The sequence below is a fragment of the Natator depressus genome, chromosome 18, assembly GCF_965152275.1.
Source record: "Natator depressus isolate rNatDep1 chromosome 18, rNatDep2.hap1, whole genome shotgun sequence".
NCBI lineage: Eukaryota > Metazoa > Chordata > Testudines > Cheloniidae > Natator > Natator depressus.
Genome location: NC_134251.1, coordinates 3,394,702 through 3,422,700, shown reverse-complemented (window position 1 = coordinate 3,422,700; position 27,999 = coordinate 3,394,702). Strand labels below are relative to the sequence as shown.

Below are 27,999 nucleotides of genomic sequence, written 5' to 3'. Positions count from 1 at the left end.
ATGAGTGTGATCTTCCAGCTGATGGCTTTCTGCCTGGGTCTCCTCTCCACCCTCTTCCTGGTAATAGCCACCTGCACCGATTGCTGGATGGTTAATGCTGATGATAGCTTGGAGGTGAGCAGAAAAAGAACAGTCTTTTGCTCAGTGTTCAATGCTGTGACTAAGGAGCTGCTTCAATTTAGGAAGTATCACAGCACATCTGCATGTATTTTCATAACTGTGTCTTACATAGAAATAGATATCCGCTTAAGGTTAAATGCAAGCTTAGAATCTGGAGAATATTTCACAATGTAGCAAAAATTGTGGCAAGCCCATGAAAGTACTGGACTGATGGTTCACAGCTGTCAATGATCCTGATACATCCCTTCCATCGCTAAGTCCCAAGTCTAGCGTCGACCAGGGTCCTAGGAACTGTGGGCAGTATGGGGGTTCTGTAGCAAAGCAAGGGGCAGGTAATACCATCTCTTTCCTCCCCCTGCCCTGCCTCATGGCTGCACCCCATAAGGTTGAAGATGACTCAAGGATTGGGCATAGCTGGGTAGATCCTACACACCATACAGTGATCACACAGTACTTTGCATTTAACCTGTTTCACATATTTTATAAGTTCATAGAGTTTAAGGCCAGAAGGGACCATTAGATCAAAGTCTGACCTTCTGCCAGAGAATTTCACCCAGTTACCCGAGTGTTGAGCCAAGGAACTTGTGTTGGCTAACATGTATCTTCCAGAAAAGCAGCAAGTTTTGATCTAACGACATCAAAAGATAGAAAATCCACCACTCCTCTTGGTAGTTTGTTCCAAAGGTTAACCACTCTAACTGCTAAACATGTGTGCCTTTTTTCTAATTTAAATTTGTCTTGCTTTAACTTCCAGCCGTCCATTCTTGTAAATCTTTCTCTGCTAGATTCTTTAGAACCTGGCATTTTCTTCTCATGAAGATACTAATGTACCATAATCAAGTCACCTCTCAAGCTTTTTTTTGATAATTTAAGCAGATAGAGCTCTCAGACTAACACTGTAAGGTATTTTTTCAGCCCTCAAATCATTTTCATGGCTCTTTTCTACTTCATCTCCAGTTTTGTGCCTGTGAACTACAGAGAGTTTTCAAATTGTGTCCATTGGCTGGTAGCTCAGGTTTTGCTTTCTTGGGTTAGATTAGCCCCAAAGGATCATGGGATGCTTTTTGCTTAAGTGTCTCTATCTCTTTCTTTCTTCCTCTTCTAGGTCAGCCTCAAATGCCGGGGGCTGTGGAGGGAATGTGTCACCAACGTGCAAGATGGCATCAGGACTTGTGACCAGTACGATTCCATTTTAGCAGGCCATCCATGTGAGTCCTGCTTGTCATGATGAGAGTGGGTGTTCGGGAACAGGGTGTGTTTACAAAAGCATATGTTACATCGTTAAGCAATTCATTGTGATTTGGAGTTTGCATTAAGCTATATGATTTGCTTCTTCCCACTGTAACAACCAATGCTTTAAAAAAACACACATAAAAACATTCAAAACCTTAAAAACCCAAAGTGAAGTAAAACTTCATGTGAAAAGTTTCCTCTTTTTCTTTGGTTGTTTAGATTCTTTTATAGGGGTAAGTCCACTGCTTAACAGTCACATTTAAATGGCATTAAAAGCTTTGATTGTGTGATGGAGTATACAGACCTCATACTGGACAACAAGGGTTTAAGGGATTATTTTGGGCTCAGCCAGGCCCACCCCGCCACACCTGCAGCAAATGCTCCATCTACTGGAGGAATTAAAAAACAGGAATTAGCTCATTTGGGTGGCAGAGCTGGAGGTGAGCAGATCTGCAGCCCACAGCTCCAGCAGAGCAGAGGGAAGCCTAAAGGCTCTGACATAGCTGCCCAAAGGGGCCCTACCTGAGGGAAGGGAGGACCCACCCCAGAGACAACCAGAGAGGGAAATAGCCCCCTCTCTCCCATCTGTGGACCCTGGACATTGGTAGCCCCTCTTACGTATTATGGTTTGGAATTCCCAACAGGAAACTAAGATTTGAACTAAGCTGACCCGAGGGAAGGAAGAGAGGAAGTGGCCCAGGGAGGACAGCCTTAAGCAGCTTTGGTTGCCAGACTATTGGTAGCTCAAAAAGGCCCTGGGTCGGAGCTCTGTGGAGTGGGAGAGCCCGGGCTCCTCTCCCCACAGCCCCCTTGGCACACAGGGGTTGTGGCTGTGACCACAAGGCCAAGCTCCCCAACCAGACCCCAAGTGAAGACCATTACAAATTAAGATAAAGGCAGTGGAGGAGATGTCAGCTGGTGTCCATTCCCATAGCTCCAATGATGCCAACGGAGCTTTGACAATTTAAACCAGCAGAGGATCTGCCAGAGTCAGTTTTAGATGAACTTCAATTGTTCTTGTCATTATTCTGTTCACTGTAAGACAAAGGCCTTATCTAAACACACAAGTTCTACCAATGGACCATACATCGATGTCGATGGTGGGCATTCCCCCTGGCATCAGCTACATTACAAGTAAAGCATGCGTCCAAACAGTGCTGTGCTGCCTGGATTGTCAAACGCCGCATTGTGGGTATTTGCCTGGTACCATCGTTTTAAGTGTGGTGGAAAGGGGAAATAACTCTTCAGACATTCAGGCAGTTGTGTCTTGCGGATCATGGTGAAATCCTTGCAGCGGTGAGAAGACTGATACTGGTGACACAAGAATACCGAGACATGGCTCATACTGTGATATCTATATTAATTATTAATTATTATTGTTATGCCTAGGAGCCTTAGTCATGGCCCATGACCCCATTGTGTTAGGCACTGTACAAACAGGAATAAAAAGACAGTTCCAGAGCTCACAGTCTAAATATAAGATAACAGATGGAAATGATGAGACACTACTGCACAGCATGATAAGCAGTGGTCTTATAATGTGGGACAATCACCCTCTTAGACAACATCTCAGGACTGAACCAGGGACCTCCACGGCTAAGCTAAACTATTACTGCTTGAGTTAAAGAGCCAAGGCTCTGCAGCTGGGGCTTGTAACAGACTCATGTCCTCTTTGGATCAGAGCCAGAGGGGGACCTGTAACAAACACTCACCCATGGGTTACAATAGCACAAATGTGTTACCCTAGAACAGCAGCATGCCTAACACAGAGTGATAGAAGGTGTTTGGAGTCAAATCCACACTGTCATGACTGTGATCTGTCCAGTTTTTGCTTTGTTCGCTCTTCTCAGTGAAGATCGTGGTGACGCGAGCACTGCTGATCACAGCTGACATTCTGGCGGGCTTGGCTTTGATTACGCTGCTGTTGGGTCTGGACTGCATCAAGTTTCTCAAGGAAGCGCCCCATATCAAACTGAAGATGTGCTACATGGCTGGCTTAACCCTTGGCCTTGGAAGTAAGTGTTCCAAAGCACTAGCAATTGGCCTTGTCAATAACAAACCTGTGCGGTGGAATGGGATTTGCGTCCACTGGGCCTGGGGAGTGGTGGTGGCTGGGGCTGGTGGAGCTGGATAGGTGAAAAGAATAGGGAGTGGGCTGGCGTCAGGTCATGGTGGGTGCTGTGGTGTGGCGTGGGTAGGATGGAGCTGTGGTGTCTGTGATAGTCTCAACTGGAGGGAGTGGGGGTGGGGGTGGGGCTGATGCTTGTTGAGTTGATTGCTGTGGGGCAGTGGCTCTCAACCTTTCCAGACTACTGCACCCCTTTCAGGAGTCTGATTTCTCTTGCGTACCCTCAAGTTACATCTCACTTAAAAACTACTTGCTTGCAAAATCAGACATAAAAATACATAAGTGTTTCACACACACTATTACTGAAGAATGGCTACTTTCTCATTTTTGCCATATAAGTATAAAATAAATCAATTGGAATATAAATATTGTACGGACATTTCAATGTATAGTATATACAGCAGTATAATCAAGTCATTGGCAGTATGAAATTTTAGTTGGTACTGACTTCGCTAGTGCTTTTTATGTAGCCTGTTGTAAAATTAGGCAATTCACTAGATGAGCTGATGCACCCCCTGGAAGACCTCTGCTGGTACGTACCCCTAGTTGAGAACCACCGCCGTAGGGCAGCAGTAGAGAGAAGCTTTCCCCCAATTTGTCTCACAGAGAGGATACAACAGGCAGCTACAACCATTAGGATATTTTTCTCACTGAGCTCCAATCTAGTGAGTAAACACTGCCAGTGTCTCTTCAATCTACCAAAAGTACATTCAACTGTCATTCTGCACTTGCTGTGCTGGTAGTTGAATCTTTCCTTGATGCTGTCGAGGTGGCCAGTGTACGGCTTCATGAGCCAAGGGAGCAAGGTCCCCCAGAATCACTCTTGGCGTTTTGTTATTGCCAATCTGCCAGTCACAAAAGACTGTCTCTGCTTGCAACTTTGTGACGAGTCCTGTGTTTTTACAGATGTGGGGGTGCACATACCTTCCCCGACCATCCCTGTTGATCCACCAATGCTTGCATAAGCATAGAAAAGTAGCCCTTTCTATTAATGGGCTCTGTGACAAGGCTAGTGCCAAAATAGATGTATGCATGCTGTCTGTCACTTCACCACAGTTTGAGAACTCCATTGCTGCAAAACCATCCACTATGTCCTGCACATTGCCAAGAATCACAGTCCTGTGTAGCAGGAGATGGTAAATGGTCCTACACACTTGCATGATGACTGCCCCCAGAGCGGGTTTTCCAACTCCAAAATGATTTCCCTCTGCCCAGTCCAGTACTTGCAATCCAGTATTGCAAGGTTCCAGAGCGCGATGACTGCTTGCTTCTCCATTGTCAATGCAGCTCTGATTCTGGTGTCCTTGCACTGGTGGGCAAAGGCAAGCTTGGCACACAGATCCAGGAACGTGGCCTTTCACATCTAAAAGGTCTGTAGTTGCTGCTCACCATCCCACACGTGTATTAGACTCAGATCACAGCACCCAGTGCTCGTTTCTCAGACCCAAAAGCGGCACTCCACTGTCTGCCGCTTCTCTGTGAATGACACCAACAAGTTTGAATTGTTTTCTCTATGTCCCTCAGCAAACTGTCTCGGAAGAAATCTTCATGTCCCGAGTTGTAGTGGTACTTGCTGAGGTTCAGCACATACAGGAGAATTGTGCATTCTGTACTTGCAACATTCATGAGAACAGTGCAGAGCTCAGCGAGCTGCATGCTTCTGGTCAGACATGGCAAAGACTGAAAAGTGCTGCATAGGTTTGTGGGATTTAAAAAAAACTATATGAAAATTATGGGATATGGATGGTATTATGGGATGGATTCATAGATTCCGAGGCCAGAATGGACCAATGTGATCATCCAATCTGACCTCCTGCGTAACACAGGCCATAAAACTTCCCCAAAATAATCTTTTAACAACTCATTCAATCTTGATTTCAGAATGATCAGAGATGGAGAATCCACCACAACCTACGTAAATTATTCCAGTGGTTAATTACCCTCGCTATTAAAAAAGTGCATTTTATGTCTAGTCTCAATTGATCTAGATTCAGCTTCCAGCCATTGCATTGTGGTGTATATTTCTCTGTTAGAGTGAAGAGCCGTTATTAAATATTTAATCCCCATGTAGGTTCATATTGATTGAATCACATTCCCACTTAATCTTCTCTTTGTTAAGATAAATAGATTGAGCTCCTTGAGTCTATCACTATAAGGTAGGTTTTCTAATCCTTTAATCATTCTCATGACTCTTCTCTGAGCCCTCTCCAATTTATCAACATCCTTCTTGAAATGTGGACACTAGAACTGGTTGCAGTATTCCAGCAGCAGTTGCACCAATGCCAAATAAAGAGGTAAAATAACCTCTTTACTCCTCCTCAAGTTTCCCCTGTTTATCCCAGGGATTGCATTAGCCCTTTTAAGCACAGAATCACACTGGCAGCTCATGTTCATCTGATTATCCATCACCATCCCCAAATCTTTTTCAGAGTCACTGCTTCCCAGGATAGAATCCCCAATCTGGTAACTATAGCCCACATTCTTTGTTCCTAGATGTATGCATTTACATTTAGCCATATTAAAATGCATTCTGTTTCTTGAGCCCATCTTACCAAGTAGTCTAGAGTCCTTTGTATCATTATTCACCATGCGCCAATTTTTGTGTCATCTGCAAACTATATCAATGATGATTTTATGTCTTCTTCCAGGCCATGTTAACTAGTGGAGGTAATCTGGTAATAGTGTAGTTGATTTTTCTCTGCTGGGATTACCTTCTGAGAATAAAAAGCACAGGGATGGAGCTGGTTGCAGGGCCCTACCTGTTGAGATAATACACACCTATGGCAAAGTTCGAGATGCCAGCCTTACTCATAAATGGTTTAGCGGGATATGGGTGAATCAGGGTAGATGCTGAGGTGAATGCACTCTTCAGTTGATCAAAGGCCAATGGAGCCTCTGTGGACTAGGCAAACCAGGCCCCCTTTTGCAAGAGTGCCATTAGGGGTACAACCAGGCTAGAGAATCCTTTAATAAATCACTAGATATTGGCAAACCTCAGGAATTGCTGCACTCCATGTACATCCTTGGGTGCAGCACAATTGGCTGTTACTGCCATGAGTCCCTGGTGAGTCCCTTGGGACTTCTAAGGTGTCCTTATTGAACTCATGTTTCACAAGCAATGTGTAGAGGTGGTTTTGGCAGAATCTCTCCAAGACAGTGTGCACATGATGATTCTGGCAGTCCTGACTTTCACACAAATAATAAATAATGAAGTCACACAAATGAGGGTCATTCTTGTCAGTTGCCAGCTTGTGCAGATCAAGGAGTGACTGGTTCAAATTCTTTTTCAAGTAACTTTCAGAGAAAATGAGGATGTCATTCAGGAGCCAACGACACAGGCACAGTGGCATAGGAGCCAGAAACAGAGCTGAAAGTAGGGGGAGTTTGAGGAAGTTTGTTTGGGGAAGGGACTGTGCAGTGGTCAGGTTTTGTCTTGGTGTTTGTTTTTTTGTTTTTGTTTGTTTGTTCTCTTGACAGGCGCTTAGACCTAAGGAATGGAAGAGACAGTAAAGATGACCAGATGTGGAAGCTGCAGGATGTACATTATCATGGAACGGGTACCCAAAAAGAGGGTTGTCTGTATGAAGTGCTGCCTGACAGAGCTGATGGAAGAGAAGATCTGAGGTTTGGAGATGCAGTTGGAAACTATGGTTGAGTTTTGAAGGGGATTTGAGCAGATGATGCAAGGAAGGCAAGAGGAGGCTGAAGGCAAATGTTAACACACACAGATGCAAGCTAGACTGGAAAATTTTGAGGGGAGACTGCTGGGTCAACGAATGGCTACGCAGGTGGTGTCGGTGAGAAGGCTTTGGATTCTTTGACCCTGGGATGGTGTTCCAAGAAGGAGGAGTACTAGGCAGAGACGGGCTCCACCTAATGAAGAGAGGGAAGAGCATCTTCACAAGTAGGCTGGCTAACCTAGTGAGGAGGGCTTTTAACTAGGTTCACCGGGGGAAGGAGACCAAAGCCCTGAGGTAAGTGGGGAAGTGGGATACCGGGAGGAAGCACGAGCAGGACAGCACAAGAGGGGAGGGCTCCTGCCTCATACTGAGAAAGCGGGACGATCAGCAAGTTATCTTAAGTACCTATACACAAATGCAAGAAGCCTGGGAAACAAGAAGGGAGAACTGGAAGTCCTGGCACAGTCAAGGAATTATGATGTGATTGGAATAACAGAGACTTGGGGGGATAACACACATGACTGGAGTACTTGCATGGATGGATATAAACTGTTCAGGAAGGACAGGCAGGGCAGAAAAGGTGGCGGAGTTGCATTGTATGTAAGGGAGCAGTATGACTGCTCAGAGCTCCGGTATGAACCTGCAGAAAAACCTGAGAGTCTCTGGATTAAGTTTAGAAGTGTGAGCAACGAGGGTGATGCCGTGGTGGGACTCTGCTAGAGACTACCGGACCAGGGGGATGAGGCGGACGAGGCTTTCTTCCGGGTACTAATGGAAGATACTAGATTGCACACCCTGGTTCTCATGGGAGACTTCAATCACCCTGATATCGCTGGGAGAGCAATTCAGTGGTGCACAGACAATCCAAGAAGTTTTTGGAAAGTGGAGGGGACAATATCCTGGTGCAAGTGCTGGAGAAACCAAGTGGGGTAGAGCTCTTCTTGACCTGCTGCTCACAAACTGGGAAGAATTAGTAGGGGAAGAAAAAGTGGATGGGAACCTGGGAGGCAGTGACCATGAGATGGTCGAGTTCAGGATCCTGACACAAGGAAGAAAGGAGAGCAGCAGAATACAGACCCTGGACTTCAGAAAAGCAGACTTTGACTCCCTCAGGGAACTCATGGGCAGAATCCCCTGGAGAATAACTTGAGGGGGAAAGGAGTCCAGGAGAGCTGGCTGTATTTTAAAGAATCATTATTGAGGTTAGAGGAACAAACCGTCCCAATGTTTAGAAAGAATAGTAAATATGGCAGGTGACCAGCTTGGCTTAACAGTGAAATCCTTGCTGATCTTAAACACAAAAAAGAAGCTTACAAGAAGTGAAAGATTGGACAAATGACCAGGGAGGAGTATAAAAATATTGCTCAGGCATGCAGGAGTGAAATCAGGAAGGCCAAATCACACTTCGAGTTGCAGCTAACAAGAGATGTTAAGAGTAACAAGAAGGGTTTCTTCAGGTATGTTAGCAACAAGAAGAAAGTCAAGGAAAGTGACTGAATGAGGGAGGCAACCTAGTGACAGAGGATGTGGAAAAAGCTAAGGTACTCAATGCTTTTTTTGCCTCTGTCTTCACGAACAAGGTCAGCTCCCAGACTACTGCACTGGGTAGCACAGCATGGGGAGGAGGTGAGCAGCCCTCTGTGGAGAAAGAAGTTGTTCGGGACTATTTAGAAAAGCTGGACGTGCACAAGTCCATGGGCCCAGATGCGCTGCATCCAAGGGTGCTAAAGGAGTTGGTGGATGTGATTGCAGAGTCATTGGCCATTATCTTTGAAAACTCATGGCGATCGGGGGAGGTCCCAGACAACTGGAAAAAGGCTAATGTAGTGCCCATCTTTAAAAAAGGGAAGAAGGAGGATCCTGGGAACTACAGGCCAGTCAGCCTCACCTCAGTCCCTGGAAAAATCATGGAGCAGGTCCTCAAGGAATCAATTCTGAAGCACTTAGAGGAGAGGAAAGTGATCAGGAACAGTCCGCATGGATTCACCAAGGGCAAGTCATGCCTGACTAATCTTATTGCCTTCTATGATGAGATAACTGTCTCTGTGGATGAGGGGAAAGCAGTGGATGTGTTATTCCTTGACTTTAGCAAAGCTTTTGACACTGTCTCCCACAGTATTCTTGCCAGCAAGTTAAAGAAGTATGGGCTGGATGAATGGACTAGAAGGTGGATAAAATCTGGCTAGATCGTTGGGCTCAACACATAGTGATCAATGGCTCCATGTCCAGTTGGTAGCCGGTATCAAGCGGAGTGCACCAAGGGTAGGTCCTGGGGCCGGTTTTGTTCAATATCTTCATTAATGATCTGGAGGATGGTGTGGATTGCACCCTCAGCACATTTTCAGAAGACACTAAATTGGGAGGAGTGGTAGATACACTGGAGTATAGGGATAGAATACAGACGGACCTAGACAAATTAGAGGACTGGGCCAAAAGAAATCTGATGAGGTTCAACAAGGACAAGTGCAGAGTCCTGCACTTAGGACAGAAGAATCCCATGCACCCCTACAGACTAGGGACCAAATGGCTAGGCGATAGTTCTGCAGAAAAGTACCTAGGGGTTACAGTGGACAAGAAGCTGGATATGAGTCAACAGTGTGCCCTCATTGCCAAGAAGGCTATTGGCATTTTGGGCTGTATAAGTAGGGGCATTGCCAGCAGATCGAGGGACGTGATCGTTCCCCTCTATTCGACGTTGGTGAGGCCTCATCTGGAGTACTGTGTCCAGTTTTGGGCCCCACACTATGAGAAGGATGTGGAAAAATTGGAAAGAGTCCAGCGGAGGGCAACAAAAATGATTAGGGGACTGGAACACATGACTTATGAGGAGAGGCTGAGGGAACTGGGATTGTTTAGTCTGCAGAAGAAAAGAATGAGAGGGGATTTCATAGCTGCTTTCAACTGCCTGAAAGGGGGTTCCAAAAAAGAATGGATCTAGACTGTTCTCATACCAGTGGTAGCAGATGACAGAACAAGGAGTAATGGTCTCAAGTTGCAGGGGGGGGAGATTTAGGTTGGATATTAGGAAAAACTTTTTCACTAGGAGGGTGGTGAAGCACTGGAATGCGTTACCTAGGGAGGTGGTGGAATCTCCTTCCTTAGAATTTTTTAAGGTCAGGCTTGACAAAGCCCTGGCTGGGATGATTTAGTTGGGGATCGGTCCTGCTTTGAGCAGGGGGTTGGACTAGATGATCTCCTGAGGTCCCTTCCAACTCTATTATTCTATGATTCTATGATTCTTTGGTAAGGAAAGTGACCAGTGGAAGCAAGTGACTATGAGAACCAGGTAGAGGAAAAGACTGGCTAGTGAAGAAGAAATAGAGCTCAGGAACAGGTTTGCTGAGTTGGAAAATGAAGAAGGTGTACATCAGGCAGTAACAGAAGGTGGACAGGCCAGAAAGAAGAGAAGAGAGGCTAGTCCTATAAGAAGAGGGGACGAGTCAGTGGAGACAGTCAGAATTCAGAGCCCCAGGAGGCTACAGGATGACTCACAGAAGACTGCAAGGGGGAACAAAAGATGAGAGGACTTGCAGCCAGAAAGAACAGGAAGTAGGCTGGAGAACCACACCAACACCAGGAAGGGACAGGTCTACAAAGAACAGACAAGCCTGTCACCAGAGCTGATCCAGAGAACAGAAGGGTGTGTTGTCTGCTTGGAGCTAAGATAGGGGATGTGAACCTGAGGCTCAAGAGTATCCTAATGAGATCAGGAAAGAATCCACTGATTGTCCTCCACATAGGAACCAATGATACTGCTAGATTCTCACTCAGATGTATCAAGGGAGACTATGCCAGGCTGGGGAAGACACTCAAAGATATGGAGGCTCTGTGAATCTTCAGCGGGATTCTACCTGTCTCTAGAGAAGGAGAGTGAAGACACAGTAAGATTATGATGATCAACAGATGGCCCAAGCAGCTATGAGGGCAGCTTTGGGATGTTCAACCACTGGGAGGCATTCATGGACAGAGAACTGTTCTCATGTAATGGACTCCACCGGAAGAGTGAGAGAAATAGACTTCTGTTATGGAGGTTGGAATAACTGATTAAAAGAGCTTTAAATTAGGAACTCAGAGGAGAAGGATATGTTCATGTAATCTCCATGTCTTATCTAATATTGACTGGGAGGAAAATAAAGAAGAAAGGACACAGCAATGGAGAAAGGAAGAGCAGTGGGTAGGGGAATGGACATTAAGATGAAATAAAGTGCTGATACCAGTGAAGCTAACAGTCAGGTAAGCAATACTGACAGTAGAATGATTTTATCCAATTGGGTGAGGAAGGTGGGCGAAGCCAAGCAGAAACAGCTAATATGTTTATACACCAACGTAAGGAGCCTGGGTAACAAAATAGAGGAACTAGAGCTACTGGTGCAAGAAATGTAGTGGTGGGAGTCTGCTACAGACCACCGGACCAGGGGGATGAGGTGGATGAGGCTTTCTTCCGGCAACTCGCAGAAGCTGCTAGATCGCACGCCCTGGTTCTCATGGGTGACTTTAATTTTCGTGATATCTGCTGGGAGAGCAATACAGCGGTACATAGACAATCCAGGAAGTTTTTGGAAAGCGTAGGGGACAATTTCCTGGTGCAAGTGCTAGAGGAGCCAACTAGGGGGGAAGCTTTTCTTGACCAGTTGCTCACAAACCGGGAAGAATTAGTGGGGGAAGCAAAAGTGGATGGGAATCTGGGGGGCAGTGACCATGAGTTGGTTGAGTTCAGGATCCTGACGCAGGGAAGAAAGGTAAGCAGCAGGATACGGACCCTGGACTTCAGGAAAGCAGACTTCGACTCCCTCAGGGAACGGATGGGTAGGATCCCCTGGGGGACTAACATGAAGGGGAAAGGAGTCCAGGAGAGCTGGCTGTATTTCAAGGAATCCCTGTTGAGGTTACAGGGACAAACCATCCTGATGAGTCGAAAGAATAGTAAATATGGCAGGCGACCAGCTTGGCTTAACGGTGAAATCCTAGCGGATCTTAAACATAAAAAAGAAGCTTACAAGAAGTGGAAGGTTGGACATATGACCAGGGATGAGTATAAAAATATTGCTCGGGCATGTAGGAATGAAATCAGGAGGGCCAAATCGCACCTGGAGCTGCAGCTAGCAAGAGATGTCAAGAGTAACAAGAAGGGTTTCTTCAGGTATGTTGGCAACAAGAAGAAAGCCAAGGAAAGTGTGGGCCCCTTACTGAATGAGGGAGGCAACCTAGTGACAGAGGATGTGGAAAAAGCTAATGTACTCAATGCTTTTTTTGCCTCTGTCTTCACGAACAAGGTCAGCTCCCAGACTGCTGCGCTGGGCATCACAGCATGGGGAGTAGATGGCCAGCCCTCAGTGGAGACAGAGTGGTTAGGGACTATTTAGAAAACCTGGATGAGCACAAGTCCATGGGGCCGGACGAGTTGCATCCGAGAGTGCTAAAAGAATTGGCGGCTGTGATTGCAGAGCCATTGGCCATTATCTTTGAAAACTCGTGGCAAACGGGGGAAGTCCCGGATGACTGGAAAAAGGCTAATGTAGTGCCAATCTTTAAAAAAGGGAAGAAGGAGGATCCTGGGAACTACAGGCCAGTCAGCCTCACCTCAGTCCCCGGAAAAATCATGGAGCAGGTCCTCAAAGAATCAATCCTGAAGCACTTACATGAGAGGAAAGTGATCAGGAACAGTCAGCATGGATTGGACCAAGGGAAGGTCATGCCTGACTAATCTAATCGCCTTCTATGAGGAGATTACTGGTTCTGTGGATGAAGGGAAAGCAGTGGATGTATTGTTTCTTGACTTTAGCAAAGCTTTTGACACGGTCTCCCACAGTATTCTTGTCAGCAAGTTAAAGAAGTATGGGCTGGATGAATGGACTATAAGGTGGGTAGAAAGTTGGCTAGATTGTCGGGCTCAACGGGTAGTAATCAATGGCTCCATGTCTAGTTGGCAGCCGGTGTCAAGTGGAGCGCCCCAGGGGTCGGTCCTGGGGCCGGTTTTGTTCAATATCTTCATAAATGATCTGGAGGATGGTGTGGATTGCACCCTCAGCAAACTTGCGGATGATACTAAACTAGGAGGAGTGGTAGATACGCTGGAGGGCAGAGATAGGATACAGAGGGACCTAGACAAATTGGAGGATTGGGCCAAAAGAAATCTGATGAGGTTCAATAAGGATAAGTGCAGGGTCCTGCACTTAGGACGGAAGAACCCAATGCACCGCTACAGACTAGGGACCGAATGGCTAGGCAGCAGTTCTGCGGAAAAGGACCTGGGGTTACAGTGGATGAGAAGCTGGATATGAGTCAGCAGTGTGCCCTTGTTGCCAAGAAGGACAATGGCATTTTGGGATGTATAAGTAGGGGCATAGCGAGCAGATCGAGGGACGTGATCGTTCCCCTCTATTCGACATTGGTGAGGCCTCATCTGGAGTACTGTGTCCAGTTTTGGGCCCCACACTACAAGAAGGATGTGGATAAATTGGAGAGAGTCCAGCGAAGGGCAACAAAAATGATTAGGGGTCTGGAACACATGACTTATGAGGAGAGGCTGAGGGAACTGGGATTGTTTAGTCTGCAGAAGAGAAGAATGAGGGGGGATTTGATAGCTACTTTCAACTACCTGAGAGGTGGTTCCAGAGAGGATGGTTCTAGACTATTCTCAGTGGTAGAAGAGGACAGGACAAGGAGTAATGGTCTCAAGTTGCAGTGGGGGAGGTTTAGGTTGGATATTAGGAAAAACGTTTTCACCAAGAGGGTGGTGAAACACTGGAATGTGTTACCTAGGGAGGTAGTGGAATCTCCTTCCTTAGAAGTTTTTAAGGTCAGGCTTGACAAAGCCCTGGCTGGGATGATTTAATTGGGGATTGGTCCTGCTTTGAGCAGGGGGTTGGACTAGATGACCTCCTGAGGTCCCTTCCAACCCTGATATTCTATGATTCTATGATTCTATGAAATGAAACTAGATAATATAGGATAACAACAACATGGTGGAATAGTGGTCAGGACTGGAGTACAGGTTTAAAGGGTATGTGCTGTTCAGGAAAGACAAAAATAAAGGTAAAGATGGTGGAATAGCACCGTATATTAATGATGAAGTATTGGTTTCAGAGTAACAGCCGTGTTAGTCTGTATTCACAAAAAGAAAAGGAGTACTTGTGGCACCTTAGAGACTAACCAATTTATTTGAGCATGAGCTTTCGTGAGCTACAGCTCACTTCATCGGATGTATACTGTGGAAGCTGCAGAAGACATTATATACACACAGAGACCATGAAACAATACCTCCTCCCACCCCACTCTCCTGCTGGTAATAGCTTATCTAAAGTGATCATCAAGTTGGGCCATTTCTAGCACAAATCCAGGTTTTCTCACCCTCCGCCCCCCCCCACACAAACTCACTCTCCTGCTGGTAATAGCCCATCCATGATGATGAAGTAGACTGTCAAGAAATTAGAAGTGATGGGATGGATAAAACAGAAACTCTTTGGGTCAAAAACACTCTGGGGAAGAAAGCTAACAGAGATTGTCCTGGGATAGGGATTGAGATATGCTACAGACACCGATGAGCTGAGTTGAATATTGATAGAGACCTTTTCAATGGTTTTAATAACTACTACTGGGGATTGTGTGATTATGGGAGGCTTTAATGTCCCAGATTTAGACTGGAGGACAAGTGTTGTACACAATAGTGGGGCCCAGATTTTCGTGGATGTGATAGTTCCCAGATTTCTTCACCAAATAGTCACTGAACCAACAAGAGGTGATGCCATTTTAGATTTGGTATTGGTGAGCAGTGAGGACCCCATAGAAGAACTGGTTGTAGGGAGCAACCTTTGTTCGAGTGATCATGAGTTAATTCAATTTAAACTAAATGGAAGGGTAAGCAAAAACAGGTTGGCAACTAAGGTCCTTGATTTCAAAAGGGCAAACTTTAAAAAATTAAGGAAATTAATTAGGGACGTGGACTGGACTGAAGAACTCAAGGATCTGAATGTGGAGGAGGTTTGGAATTACTTTTAGTCAAAGTTGCAGAAACTATTTGACGCCTGCATCCCAAGCAAGGAGAATAAATTCATAGGGCAGGGTTGCAGACCAAGCTGGATGAGCAAGTATCTCAAACAGGTGAGAGCAGAAAGCCTACCAGGAATGGAAGATGAGATGCATTAGCAAGGAACACTACCTCTTGGAGGTCAGAAAGTGTATGAGAAAACTGAGAGCTGCCAAAAGCCAGCAGAGTTGGACCTTGCAAAGGAGAGTAAAACGAATAGTAAAAGGTTCTATAGCCATATAAATAAAAAGAAAACAAATAAAGAAGTGGGACCGCTAAGCACTGAGGATGGGGTGGAGATTAATGATAATCTATGCATGGCCCAACACATAAACAAATAACTTGGCTCAGTTTTAATAAGTATAATCGGAACCTTTCTGCCTGTTTGAGTTGGCAGCAACAAGGGCCGGGTTCAGTATCTAGGGGTTCCGTTCCAATAACACAATTCAAAACCGGCTTGAGGCCCCACCCAGTGACCTGGGACAAATATAAACCACCTCCCCTCCCCTGGGCGCCTCTAAGAGGCAATATTTCCCCTCTCACAAGCACAGAGTCTGAGTGTGGCAAAAGCCTTTTAATAACAGAGAGAAACAATGTGGCATTATGTCGGGGAAACACCATCAACAGGACACATACCATAACACAAACCATGAGCAAAAACCCACCCCAAGCAAATTGGGCTGTGTCCTTTCTCTTTGGTTCTTGAGTCCAGCAACCCAAAAGTCACCCAAAGTCCCAAAAGTCCAACAATCCCAAAGTCCAGCAACCCAAAAGTCTCTAACTCTGTCCTTTGTGAGTCCAGAGTTCAAAAGTTCATCTGCAGAGTTCCAGCCTGTGTGGAAATTGGGGGGATGTAAAGAGGCACCTTACATGCTCCCAACAGCCAACTGCCCCGCCTCTCTATGGGTTTCTGCTGCAGCCTTCACAGCCAGCTGCTCATCTCTCCAGTAGCCATCCTTCGAGCCGCTCACCAGTATGTCTTCAGGCCCCCTACTACTTAACATAGTACTCAGTGATTTCAGCTCATAGTAGGGGAAGCACCAGTGCTGGTGCACCATTGGCCCAAACTGAATTTAGCTCTGCAATCTGTAACCAGACTCCTAGTGGAATCAAAATCAGCTCTGCCATTACACGGGTTGGGTCAGGTGACTCAGAAGGAAATCTATCCCCACCCTCTCTCCATTCACTGAGCATTGGAACCCATGTTCCTTGCCTAGCGAGCGCTACTTAGTTGATGGCAAGTCCCTCCATCATAACAAAAGCCAAGTACAATTCCACTGTCCTTGATTCACATAATCAGGACAATACACTTTATTCTTCCTGCCCCAATAACAGAGAAACTGGGGATCCCACAGCAGCCAAAGTGACCATCTAGGCAGGGTGGGTGTGCCTATGCAAATGAGATCAGCCCCTGAAGTTCTTTTCTATGACCCACCAAGGCGCACCACCAGATGTCAGAGTAGAACTCATCCTGACTCTGCTTACATAATGAAGAGCTTAGGGGTAGTGGCAGGGTGGCTAATGGGAATGAGGATATGGAATTAGATATTACCACAGCCGAGGTGGAAGTCAAACTCAAACATCTTAATGGGACTAAATCGGGTGGCTTGGATAATCTCCATCCAAGTATATTAAAGAAACTGGCAGATGAAATTGAAAGCCCAATAGCAAGGACTTTTCATGCGTCTGTAAACTCAGGGTGTCATGCCCTATGACTTGAGAGTTGCGAATATAGCTCCTATTTTAAAGAAAGGGAAAAAGTGTGATTGGGGAAACTACAGGCCTGTTAGTTTGACCACAATTGTATGCAAGGTCTTGGAACAAATTTTGAAAGAGAAAATCGTTGTAGACATAGAGGTAAATGGTAATTGTGATAAAATACAACAAAAGGTAGATCATGCCAGACCAACCTGATCTTCTACTTTGAGAAGATAATTGATTTTTGTTTATTTATTTATTTTTTGTTGACAAAGGAAATGCAGTAGATCTCATCTACCTGAATTTCAGTAAGGCGTTTGATACAGTTCCAAATGGGAAATTAATAGTTAAATTGGAGGAGATGGGATTAATATGAGAATTGAAAGGTGGATAAAGAACTGGTTAAAGGGGAGACTGCAATGGGTCATACTGAAAGGTGAACTGTCAGGCTGGAGAGATGTTACTAGTGGAGTTCTGCAGGGATTGGTCATGGGATCTATCTTATTTAACAGTTGTATTAATGACTTTGGCACAAAAAGTGGGAGTGTGCTAAAAAATTTGCAGATTACACAAGATGGGAGGTATTGCCAAAACGGAGGAGGACCAAAATATCATACCAGACCTCGATGACCTTGAAAATTGGAGTAATAGAAATGGGATGAAATTTAATAGTGCAAAGTGCAAGGTCATGCACTTAGGGACTAACAAGAATTTTTGCTATAAACTGGGGATTTATCAGTTGGAATTGAAAGCGGAGGAGAAAGACCTGGGTGCATTGGTTGATCACAGGATGACTATGAGTGACCAGTGTGATGGGGCTGTGAAAATGGCTAATACAGTCCTAGGATGCATCAGGCAAGATATTTCCAGTAGAGAAAAGGAAGTGTTAGTACCATTATACAAGGCACTGGTGAGACCTCATCTGGAGTATTGTGTGCAATTCTGGCCTCCCATGTTTAAGAAAGAAGAATTCAAACTGAAACAGGTACAGAGAAGGGCTACTAAGATGATCTGAGGAATGGAAAACTGACCTTAAGAGAGGAGACTCAAAGATCTTGGCTTCTTTAGGCTAACCAAATGAAGGCCGAGGGGAGCTATGATTGCTCTCTATAAATACATCAGAGGGATAAATACCAGGGAGGGGGAGGAGTTATTTAAGTTCAATGCTGACACAAGAACAAATGGATATAAACTGGCCATCAACAAGTTTAGGCTTGAAATTAGACAAAAGTTTCTAACCATCAGAGAAGTGAAGTTCTGGAACAGCCTCCCAAGGGGAGCAGTAGGGGCAAAAAAAACCCTAACTGGCTTCAGGAAAGAGCTTGATACATTTATAGAGGGGCTGGTAAATACATCTGATACATTTATAGAGGCTGCTGGTAAATATCTGCAACGGCTGGTGATGGGACGCTAGATGGGGAGGCTCTAAATAACTACAGAGCCTCCGCATCTAGCCTACAGAGAATTCTTTCCCAGGTGTCTGACTGGTGAGTCTTGCCCAAATGCCCAGTGTCTCACTGATTGCCATATTTGGGGTCAGGAAGGAATTTTCCCGTGTGTCAGATTGGCAGAGACTCTGGAGTTTGTTGCCTTCCTCTGCAGCCTGGGGCATGGGTCACTTGCAGATTTAAGCTAGTGTAAATGGTGGATTCTCAGTAATTTGAAGTCTTAAAATCATGATTTAAGGACTTCAGAAACTTAGCTAGAGAGTATGGGTATATTACAGGAGTGGGTGGGTGAGGTTCTATGGCCTAGATGATCATTATGGTCCTTTCTGGCCTTAAAGTCTATGAGTCTATAAGGTAATTGGTCCAGAAGGTCCTCAAAGGTGTCATTGATTAAATGCTTGAAAGTTGCTGAGGTGCTGAACAATCCAAATGGTATGACAAAATACTCAAAGTGACCAGAGCTGGTACAGAAGGCAGTCTTCCAATCAGATCCTTCCCAGGTTAAAAGCTCTGTGGAGGTCCAACTTTGTGAAGATCTTGGCAGAGTGGAGTCTTTTGAACAACTCATTAATAAGTGGTGAGAAGAACCTGTTTTGGATTGTAATCTTGTTCAGCACTCGGTAGTCCACACAAGGCTGAAAGGAACAGTCTTTCTTTGCCAGGAAGATGACTGGACCCCAGCTGGGGATGTGGAGGAGTGAATGAACTTCAGGTTTTCCTTGAGATGTTTTGGGAATATCTGTACTTCAGATTTGGAGAGGGAGTAGTTGCGCCCAGAGGGACCCTCTGTTTCTGGCTGGAGGTCGATGGGCTGTCATACCAGCAATGAGGCAGTAAGATGTTTGCTTTCTTATTGTTGGAAACATCAGCATAGAGTTGATATTTAATAGGAATCCCTGGAGTCACTGGGGAGGTCCTAGGGGGTTGCCAAGTTTGGCTTTGGATCCTCTGTTCACATCTCTGACTTCTCTGGAGGACCAAGTAAGCCACAATGGGTTGCTGGCCCTAGCTTGGCTCTCAGGAAGCAGGATTGTCTGCAAGATGGGGAATCAAAGTGTATCATGCCTGACTGCCATGAGCTTGCACAGGTCATGGCAACGAGCCCAACTGATGAGTGAGATGCATGAATTAGCCCAAACTGGAGGATTCCTAGGTAGCCTGAAAGGATAATTACCTCTTAGGGAGCCATCTGGTGGGTGACTGGTCCTGATGAAAGAAGTGACCTATCTATGGACTCTGCTAATTTGTGGGGTTGCACTGGATGGGGTTATTATGTGCTTGAGAAAACTCCAGATCCATGAAACTGCCTGAGGCAACTGACTCCACCAGTGCCTCGATGGGGGTGTTGGGCATTGCAGGGTGCCAGAGCCAAAGAGGGAACTGGAGATGTTTTGGACACTGCTTGCCTATCACTAGGGGACTGGTATCTGAGTGTTGGTGTGGGCTGCTGGGAAGAGGGGAAGGTGCCAACCCAGCCCAGCTCTGCTACTGGGACTGCAGCTTGACGTTTCCCAACCCAGGTGCAGATCAGACCTTGGCAGGGCAGCTTGTTGCAAAGTGTCCTGTTTCTCCACATTACAGACAGAGGCCCTATGTCTGGCGTTGATTCTTCTCCAAATCAGAGAGGTGGGGCCAGACACGCTCAACTAGCATGAGCTGAGGCGATGGGGAAGGGACTGGGAATGGGACCAGCTCTGGCGGCCTGGTAGGAGCCAGGAGGGCCATCCTTTTTCCTGGAGGTGTTTTGCTCGATCGGTCAGCTAAGGCAGCCAAGCCAGATGAGGAGTCCAACATGCCAGTTCATCTTCAATATGGTCATTAGGCCAAGCTGGAAATGATAATGCCGGGCAGCCTGACTCCATTTGGTTTCTACTAGCAAGCACTGGAACTCTGCTGCACATTTAGCTAAGGGCCAGCATCCCTGTTGCAACACTTTGGCCATCCACTCATGACTTGGGTCATCGAATGTCACTGCCACAGCTCTGATGAAGTCTTCAAGGTGTCCCAAAAAGGGGTTTGACTTTTCTAGGAGCAAAAACACCCAAGCCAGGGACTCCCTGATAAGCAGGCTGATAATCAATCCCACTTGGGCTTGATCAGTGGGGGGTGTGACTGTGGGCATAGCAGAAATAGGAGAAAGAAAAGGAGGACTTGTGGCACCTTAGAGACTAACAAATTTATTTGAGCATAAGTTTTCGTGAGCTACAGCTCACTTCATCGGACGCATGTAGTGGAGATGACCCTGACTTAGGAACACACAGAATTTGTTGTGATCATCGTTAAATTAGTCAGGCAGTAGGAGCTTGGGCTTGTGGGGAGCAGGGGTTGGGGTTGAAGGCGGCATGACTTGAGTTTTACAGGACTGCACTCTACACCTGCAGGGTGGCAACTTGGGCCTACAAGGTCCATAGGGCTCCCACTAGCTCCGTCAAAGAGGGATTGTAGAAGTCATACTCACCACATCAGCTCTGGTTCTCTTATTGTTTGCAGAGGGACTGCTCAAACTGTCAATGACTGGGATGTGAGTGGTCATGCCTAGTGGTTAGAGCAGGTGTCAATAGCCAGGAATTGGAGCCCAGCATCAGAGCTGGAGTCAGAGGCCAGATGCCAGAGCCAAGGGCCAGCTGGAGTCAGAAGCCAGGAATCAGATCCAAGGGTGAGAAGCAGATTCTACGGACTGAGGCAAGGCTGGGGCCAAGGCAGGGGCAGGGCTGGGAACAAGCCGGCATAAGAGCTATTGCAGCCATGGGCAACTGCTTTGAGCAGCCACTGAACTACTGCTTTTGGGCTTGAGCCCCAGTCTGCTGACTCTTCCGACCAATCATGCAGCATAGCCAATTAGGCAACCATCCACAGGCCAGCTGTGCTTGTTAGTGTGCCCAGAGGCCAGCTCTTCTACAACTCCTGACACATTGGGGCTGAAGCCACAGGCTGCCCTTATTCAAGATGGTGCCCATTTCCCTGCAGGTGAAAGTGAGGCTGCACCTAGTAAAGATGGCCACTCTATCCCATTGTTCCCAATGGAGCTGAAGTCAGACTGTCTGCAGAGGAGGATGCTCACCCTCGTGTTCTATGGTTAGGGAATTGGACAGGGAATTGGGTGGAGGTAGGGGAAAGAGACAACACCAGAAAGAGATTGGGGTGTAGTGGAATGGGGAGCAGGAGGTGTTCAAGGGAGCAAAGGAAAAGGAGGGAGGTGGAGGGAGACAGGGAGTGAAGGATAATTTGGCGGTGCAGGAAGAGGCTGAGGGATGCAGGCAAATGGAGGCTCAGAGAAGCAGAATGTGAGGAGTAGGAAGCTGGGAAGGGTCAGGGAGGGAAATGTGTGGGAAGATAAATTGAGGCAACAGGTGGGGAAAGGAGGCTGTTGGGGAGCATGGAAGGAGAATGTGAGTGGGGGAGAGATGCCTGGTGCAGCAAAGGAGACAGGGAGGGGACAAAAAGGGCCATAGTAGGGGAGGCAGACGGAGAGGGATAGAAAGGCAGCTCCCTCACCCCAGGGTGAACCCCAGGGGTTCAGAGAGATTTTACTACCCTTCTCCTCTTCTCTTCCCCTCCCCAAATATTATATTATTTTGCAGTCTAACTCATGATATTTGAAGCCTTGGGATTGGCACCCTGGTCAACTGGCCTGGCCTGTTCCCCCAAGGAGAGTGGCTGGTGTGGCGTCTGTAGGGAGCGTTCTGTGCAGGTGTTTCTCAGCTCACTTTGTTCTTTTGCTAGGTGTCCTTGGCATGGTCGGCTCCGTGTGGTATGCGGTGGATGTCTATGTGGAGAGAGCCACTCTGATATTACACGACATATTCCTGGGGATCCACTACGACTTCGGGTGGTCTTGCTGGCTGGGGATGGTTGGTTCGACAGGTTGCTTTATGGCATCCATCATGCTAACCTGCTGCCTTTATAGCTTCACAGGTCAGTAGTAGCCATACCAGCCGACTAGGGACAAATCAGTTACAAACAGATTTGCAAACTGTCCAGTATCTTCAGAAACCTAGTGACACAAAGTTTGAAACTTTTGGCCCAGATTTAGGAGAACAGTGTCACAGTTGAAGAATCTCACTGACCCATCAATATTAAATGTGAATGTCACTGGCTAGTTTCCTTCGCCATTAGGACAAGTGGGTGAGTTTCGGGTTAGGTTTAGCTGATGTAAACTCAGCCTTTTCCCTCATGCAGATGCAGGGTAACGCCCCAAGTGGTGGTCTAGCCTAGACTAGAACACAGCCATCCATTTTCCTCGCCAAGACCATACCTTAGAGAGCACAGAATATGTCTTCTGCTTTAATACAAATTGATTATTGTTCAGCATAATGTCTCTTTAGGCAGAAAAATAATTTAGATAGAGAGCCAGCTCAGAAACATCAGGAGAGTCTCCTTGGCCTATATTTGGTTCAGTGTTCTCCACTGAAGTCAATGTATTCTGGATTTGCCCTGGCCAGTGTAAGAGATTAGTTAGCATTTGGCCTTGGTTGTGATGCTTGCCCTGCTCCCATACTGCATACCTTCAAGTCAGCGGCACTGCTATGGGTACCCGCATGGCCCCACAGTATGCCAATATTTTTATGGCTGACTTAGAACAACGCTTCCTCAGCTCTCGTCCCCTAACGCCCCTACTCTACTTGCGCTACATTGATGACATATTCATCATCTGGACCCATGGAAAAGAAGCTCTTGAGGAATTCCACCATGATTTCAACAATTTCCATCCCACCATCAACCTCAGCCTGGACCAGTCCACGCAAGAGATCCACTTCCTGGACACTACAGTGCTAATAAGCGATGGTCACATAAACACCACCCTATACCGGAAACCTACTGACCGCTATTCCTACCTACATGCCTCCAGCTTTCACCCAGACCACACCACACGATCCATCGTCTACAGCCAAGCTCTGCGATACAACCGCATTTGCACCTACAAGAGGTCTATCAAGCATTCTTAAAACTACAATACCCACCTGCTGAAGTGAAGAAACAGATTGACAGAGCCAGAAGAGTACCCAGAAGTCACCTACTACAGGACAGGCCCAACAAAGAAAGTAACAGAACGCCACTAGCCATCACCTTCAGCCCCCAACTAAAACCTCTCCAGTGCATCATCAAGGATCTACAACCTATCCTGAAGGACGACCCATGACTCTCACAGATCTTGGGAGACAGGCCAGTCCTTGCTTACAGACAGCTTCCCAACCTGAAGCAAATACTCACCAGCAACCACACACCACACAACAAAAACACTAACCCAAGAATCTATCCTTGCAACAAAGCCCATTGCCAACTCTGTCCACATATCTATTCAAGGGACACCATCATAGGGCCTAATCTCATCAGCCACAGCGTCAGAGGCTCATTCACCTGCACATCTACCAGTGTGATATATTCCATCATGTGCCAGCAATGCCCCTCTGCCATGTACATTGGCCAAACTGGACAGTCTCTATGTAAAAGAATAAATGAACACAAATCAGATGTCAAGAATTATAACATTCAAAAACCAGTCTGAGAACACTTCAACCTCCCTGGTCACTTAATTTCAGACCTAAAAGTTGCAATTCTCCAACAAAAAAATCTTCAAAAACAGACTCCAATGAGAAACTGCAGAATTGGAATTAATTTGCAAATTGGACACTATTAAATTAGGCTTGAATAAAGACTGGGAGTGGATGGGTCATTACACAAAGTAAAAACTATTTCCCCATGCTAATTTTCCCCCTATGGTTACTTACACCTTTTTGTCATCTGTTTGAAATGGGCCACCCTGATTATCACTACAAAAGTTTTTTTCTCGTGATGATAATAGCCCACCTTAACTGATTAGTCTCGTTACAGTTTTTTCATGTTCTCTGTGTATATATATATATCTTCCTACTGTATTTTCCACTGCATGCATCCGATGAAGAGGGTTTTAGCCCACAAAAAATAAATTTGTTAGTCTCTAAGGTGCCACAAGTATTCCTCGTTTGGTTTTTTTGCTGATACAGACTAACACGGCTACCACTCTGAAACCAGGGATTACTGTGTTGTTCTGTACGCCATATGTATGTAAAACACTCACTTCCCGTTAGCGTGCATGTTAAAGAAGGCTCAGTAATGGCTTTCATTCCCAGTTTGGTTCAAACCAGTGAAAGAAGAACCTGTCAAAAATGCAACAACCAGAGCCTCTATGGCGTCTGGATGGGCCGAGCTACTGACTCCAGAGCAGAAGCCCTCATGTGGCTGGTCTTCAAAAGTGCTGAGCCCCCACACATTGCACTGAAATCAATGGGAGCTGCAAATTGCCTTTGACAATATGGACCCTGGTGTCCTCCCATCCCCTTTCTCAGTATCACAAGGATACTGAGAGATTGTGACAACCTGCTCCATGGATTTACCTGCCTTGGCTCAGAAAGGAAACCCAGCACCCCGGCATAATCAGGTAGAGTCACCCTATTGACAGTAAAAGGAGCAGGTCACACACACATACTCCCCTGGGCTCAGCATCGCTCTGGCTTTTGTTCACCCATTTCGGGTTTGGAGAACTAGGTGCCATGTATGTGGGACTTCAGCACAGGATTATTCAACATACGCTCCAGATTGGAAGCGTCAATGCATGCTACATGTCACTGAAAGTCAACTATGAGACACTTCAGGGAGTGTCACAAGAAGGACCTGATCTCCACTGGGGGAATATAAATAATAATGAGTCACTTGTTTGACAGGTTGCCCCCTCCAGTTCAGGGTGCCACCTGATGTACTGGGGTACCACTGAGTCTGCCTGTTCCACCAGCCTGGACTCCCTCACCCTGTCCTGCTGAGCCAGGCCCTCAAGCCTCCTCCAGCACACACACACACACACTTAAAGACACAAGAAGCTGTAGAAAGACACAGACACTGAAATCAGCTCTGCATGGGAAGACTCAGCTCAGGAATTGCCTGGCACTCAAGTACACACCCCCTCTGGAGTGCAAACCCAAAATTGGTTTGTCTTGCGCTGCACAGAAATCTATACAGCGTGCGCTCATGAAAATTGCCCCCTCCCACAATGTGGAGGAAAATATGCATGGCCTCCCCCCCCCACACCCCACTTATGAATCCCACAAACTGGGTTTTAGAAAACAAAACAAGTTTATTAATCACAAAGGTTAGATTTTTAAGGGATTATAGGGATTAGCAAACAGATCAAAGCAGATTACTGAGCAAATAAAACAAACACACAAACTAAGGTCAAGATACTAAAGAAACCGATTACAAGTGGTAATTTCTCACCCTAAATGTTGTTTTAGGCATTTCTGTCATAGACCAGACACCTTTTCCGGGCTTGGCTCAGCTCTTCTCCACCCGCATCCCAGTCCTTGTTTCTTAAATCTTCTCAGCAGTCATCCTGGGCAGGGATTCAGTGAAGAAAAGAGCCCTGATTAACTCACTTCCCTGCCTTAAATGGGATTTACATATGGCGGGAATCCTTTGTTTCCCACTTTGGTCTCCACCCCTTTTGTGGAAAAATACCAACAGGCCAAGAAGGGGGTCCAGTACCAGGTGACAGGATCACATGACCCTCCAGTGTGGAGCAGCATCCCAGGAAGTTTCTCAGGAAAGTGGAAGATTAGTCTCTTCAAAGTCCTAGTGTGCTTCCTAATGGCCCATTGACTAACCAGCCAGACTGATTGCATTCTGTCTGGTGGGCATTCCCCAGGTGCAAACACTTTTTCAATAGATACATGGTTAATATTCCTAACCTCAGATACAGAAATGATACATGCACACAAATAGGATAATCACATTCAGTAAATCATAACCTTCCCAATGATATCTCACATGACCCATCTTGCATAAAAGATATTTTAGTTATGCCATATTCATATCATAACAATATCTCTACAAAGAATATGCGGTGTAGTGTCACAACTTGACTTTACCTCTTTTCTAGATTATAATCTTTCTCAATTACATTATTTTAAATCTTTTCTCTCTGTCAGATGATAGACCCTCCAGGAGACCTCAAAGGTCCATCTACCCCTCTGGAAGAACTGCCACTGGGCAGATGTATATGATAAACTCCCGAGTGTAATGAAGTAGCTGTACCTCCAAGGATACCTGTCTTCAGTCCCACACTCTGTCTGCTGCTCTTCCAAAGCACCCAAACCTCCTGAAATTTTCTCTGGATTTGCTTTTGAAGTGGAGGCATCATATCAGCTTCCAGCTTGTGACAGTGGCTTTTTGACCGTGAACAATTATCTCACTCAATTTTCCAGAACCTTGATGTGTTTTTAGGGTAATTAATGAAAGTTTCTGTAGCGTTCTGTAAGTGTAGCGTAGCTGCAAGGGGCTTTAAGGTACTCCACACAGAGACTGGCATCATTTTGGCAAGATATGGGCGTTTGTTGAAGATGGTGTCATGTTAGCATGATATAAATGTGCTAGGCTGAGCACCTGCTTAATAAAGGTCGGTCATGAGCAGTGTGGATTCTGATTTGGTCTAGTTACATTTTCGAGATTTAACACAAATATTCCAAAGCGTCGGCAGGAAAAGCTGCTTTTGCCCTCTCATAAGAAGGGGTCTCCCCTGATTCTGGTATCAGTGGAGTATGTTCAGCATCAGGTCCCTCTGCAGATTGCTGCTGGTAGACCCAGGCCCCAAGTGCAAACTGCCCTCCCAGGGGAAAGGGGAGGCTGGGCTATAAAGCACTTTGAATTCCGCAGATGGAAGGTGCAGTGTAAATCCCGACTGATCATGGAAGGGGGCTACGTTCTTTCTCCCCATAGGGAGCAGGGAGGAAAACCAACTGCAAACAGACATGGTAAGAGGAACGGATTCCAGTCATTCCTGAGGCCACAAAGTGCCTTTAGTGTTGACAGGAATCATGCTGAAAGGTTTCACTCCCTCCAACATTGCTCCCCCATCCTTTGCCTTCTCCTGAACTCCTCCTGCAGAGCCCATGCCTTCTCCCTAATCGTGAACCCTTCAGCTCTGACTGCCTCCAGGCCCTTTGTCCTCACCAAAGCCTGGCTGAATTCCACAGACTCAGTGACTCGCCTCTCTTCTGGTGGCCACACACTCATACCCCAAGAGTGACATGGGGCTTCTGCTTTCTGCCCCCAGCCCTTCAGCTTCCATCCTTCTCAGCCATTTTCTTTCTTCTAGCCACACATCCCCTTTGCCTCTTGCTGGAGGAGATATCACCTACCATCCCCCTGTGACGGGATCCCCAGAGTGCCGCCTGGGACTGTGGGACCGCTGTGTCACCTTAACTCTCTCCAGCCTGGGCTGTCTCTCACATTGCTTTTGTCATAACCGTACAGCTAAGGGTAGCCTAGAATTCCTCCTTACCTGTAAGGGATTAAGAAGCTCAAATAACCTGGTTGGCACCTGACTAAAAGGACCAATGGGGAAAGAAGATACTTTCAGATCCTGGGGGGAGGCTTTGTGTGTGCTCTTTCTTTGTGTGTTCCCTGGGGAAGCAGAGAAGCATCAGGTCAGAAAACGCCTTCTCCTAAAAATCATCCTAAAATGAGTCTCAATATTGCAAAAATAGTAAGTAAATAAGGCAAGGCACTTTACATTATCTTTTGTTTTTAGCTTTTGAATTTCCCCTGTGCTAAGAGGGAGGTTTATCCCTGTTTTTTTGTAACTTTAAAGTTTTGCCTAGAGGGGAATCCTCTGTGTTTTGAATCTGATTACCCTGT

At 46.1% G+C, this 27,999-nt stretch overlaps 1 protein-coding gene across 1 annotated transcript; it reads left to right on the top strand.

Moving 5' to 3' along the window:
• On the top strand, positions 1-27,992 carry LOC141974369 (claudin-16-like). Its single transcript, XM_074934046.1, has 5 exons — positions 1-114; positions 1,317-1,328; positions 3,179-3,368; positions 22,057-22,248; positions 26,292-27,992. Exons 1-5 carry the CDS (start codon positions 1-3, stop codon positions 26,381-26,383), a joined length of 600 nt encoding a protein of 199 aa, XP_074790147.1. The 3' UTR covers positions 26,384-27,992.
• Positions 27,993-27,999: the final 7 nt, after the last annotated feature.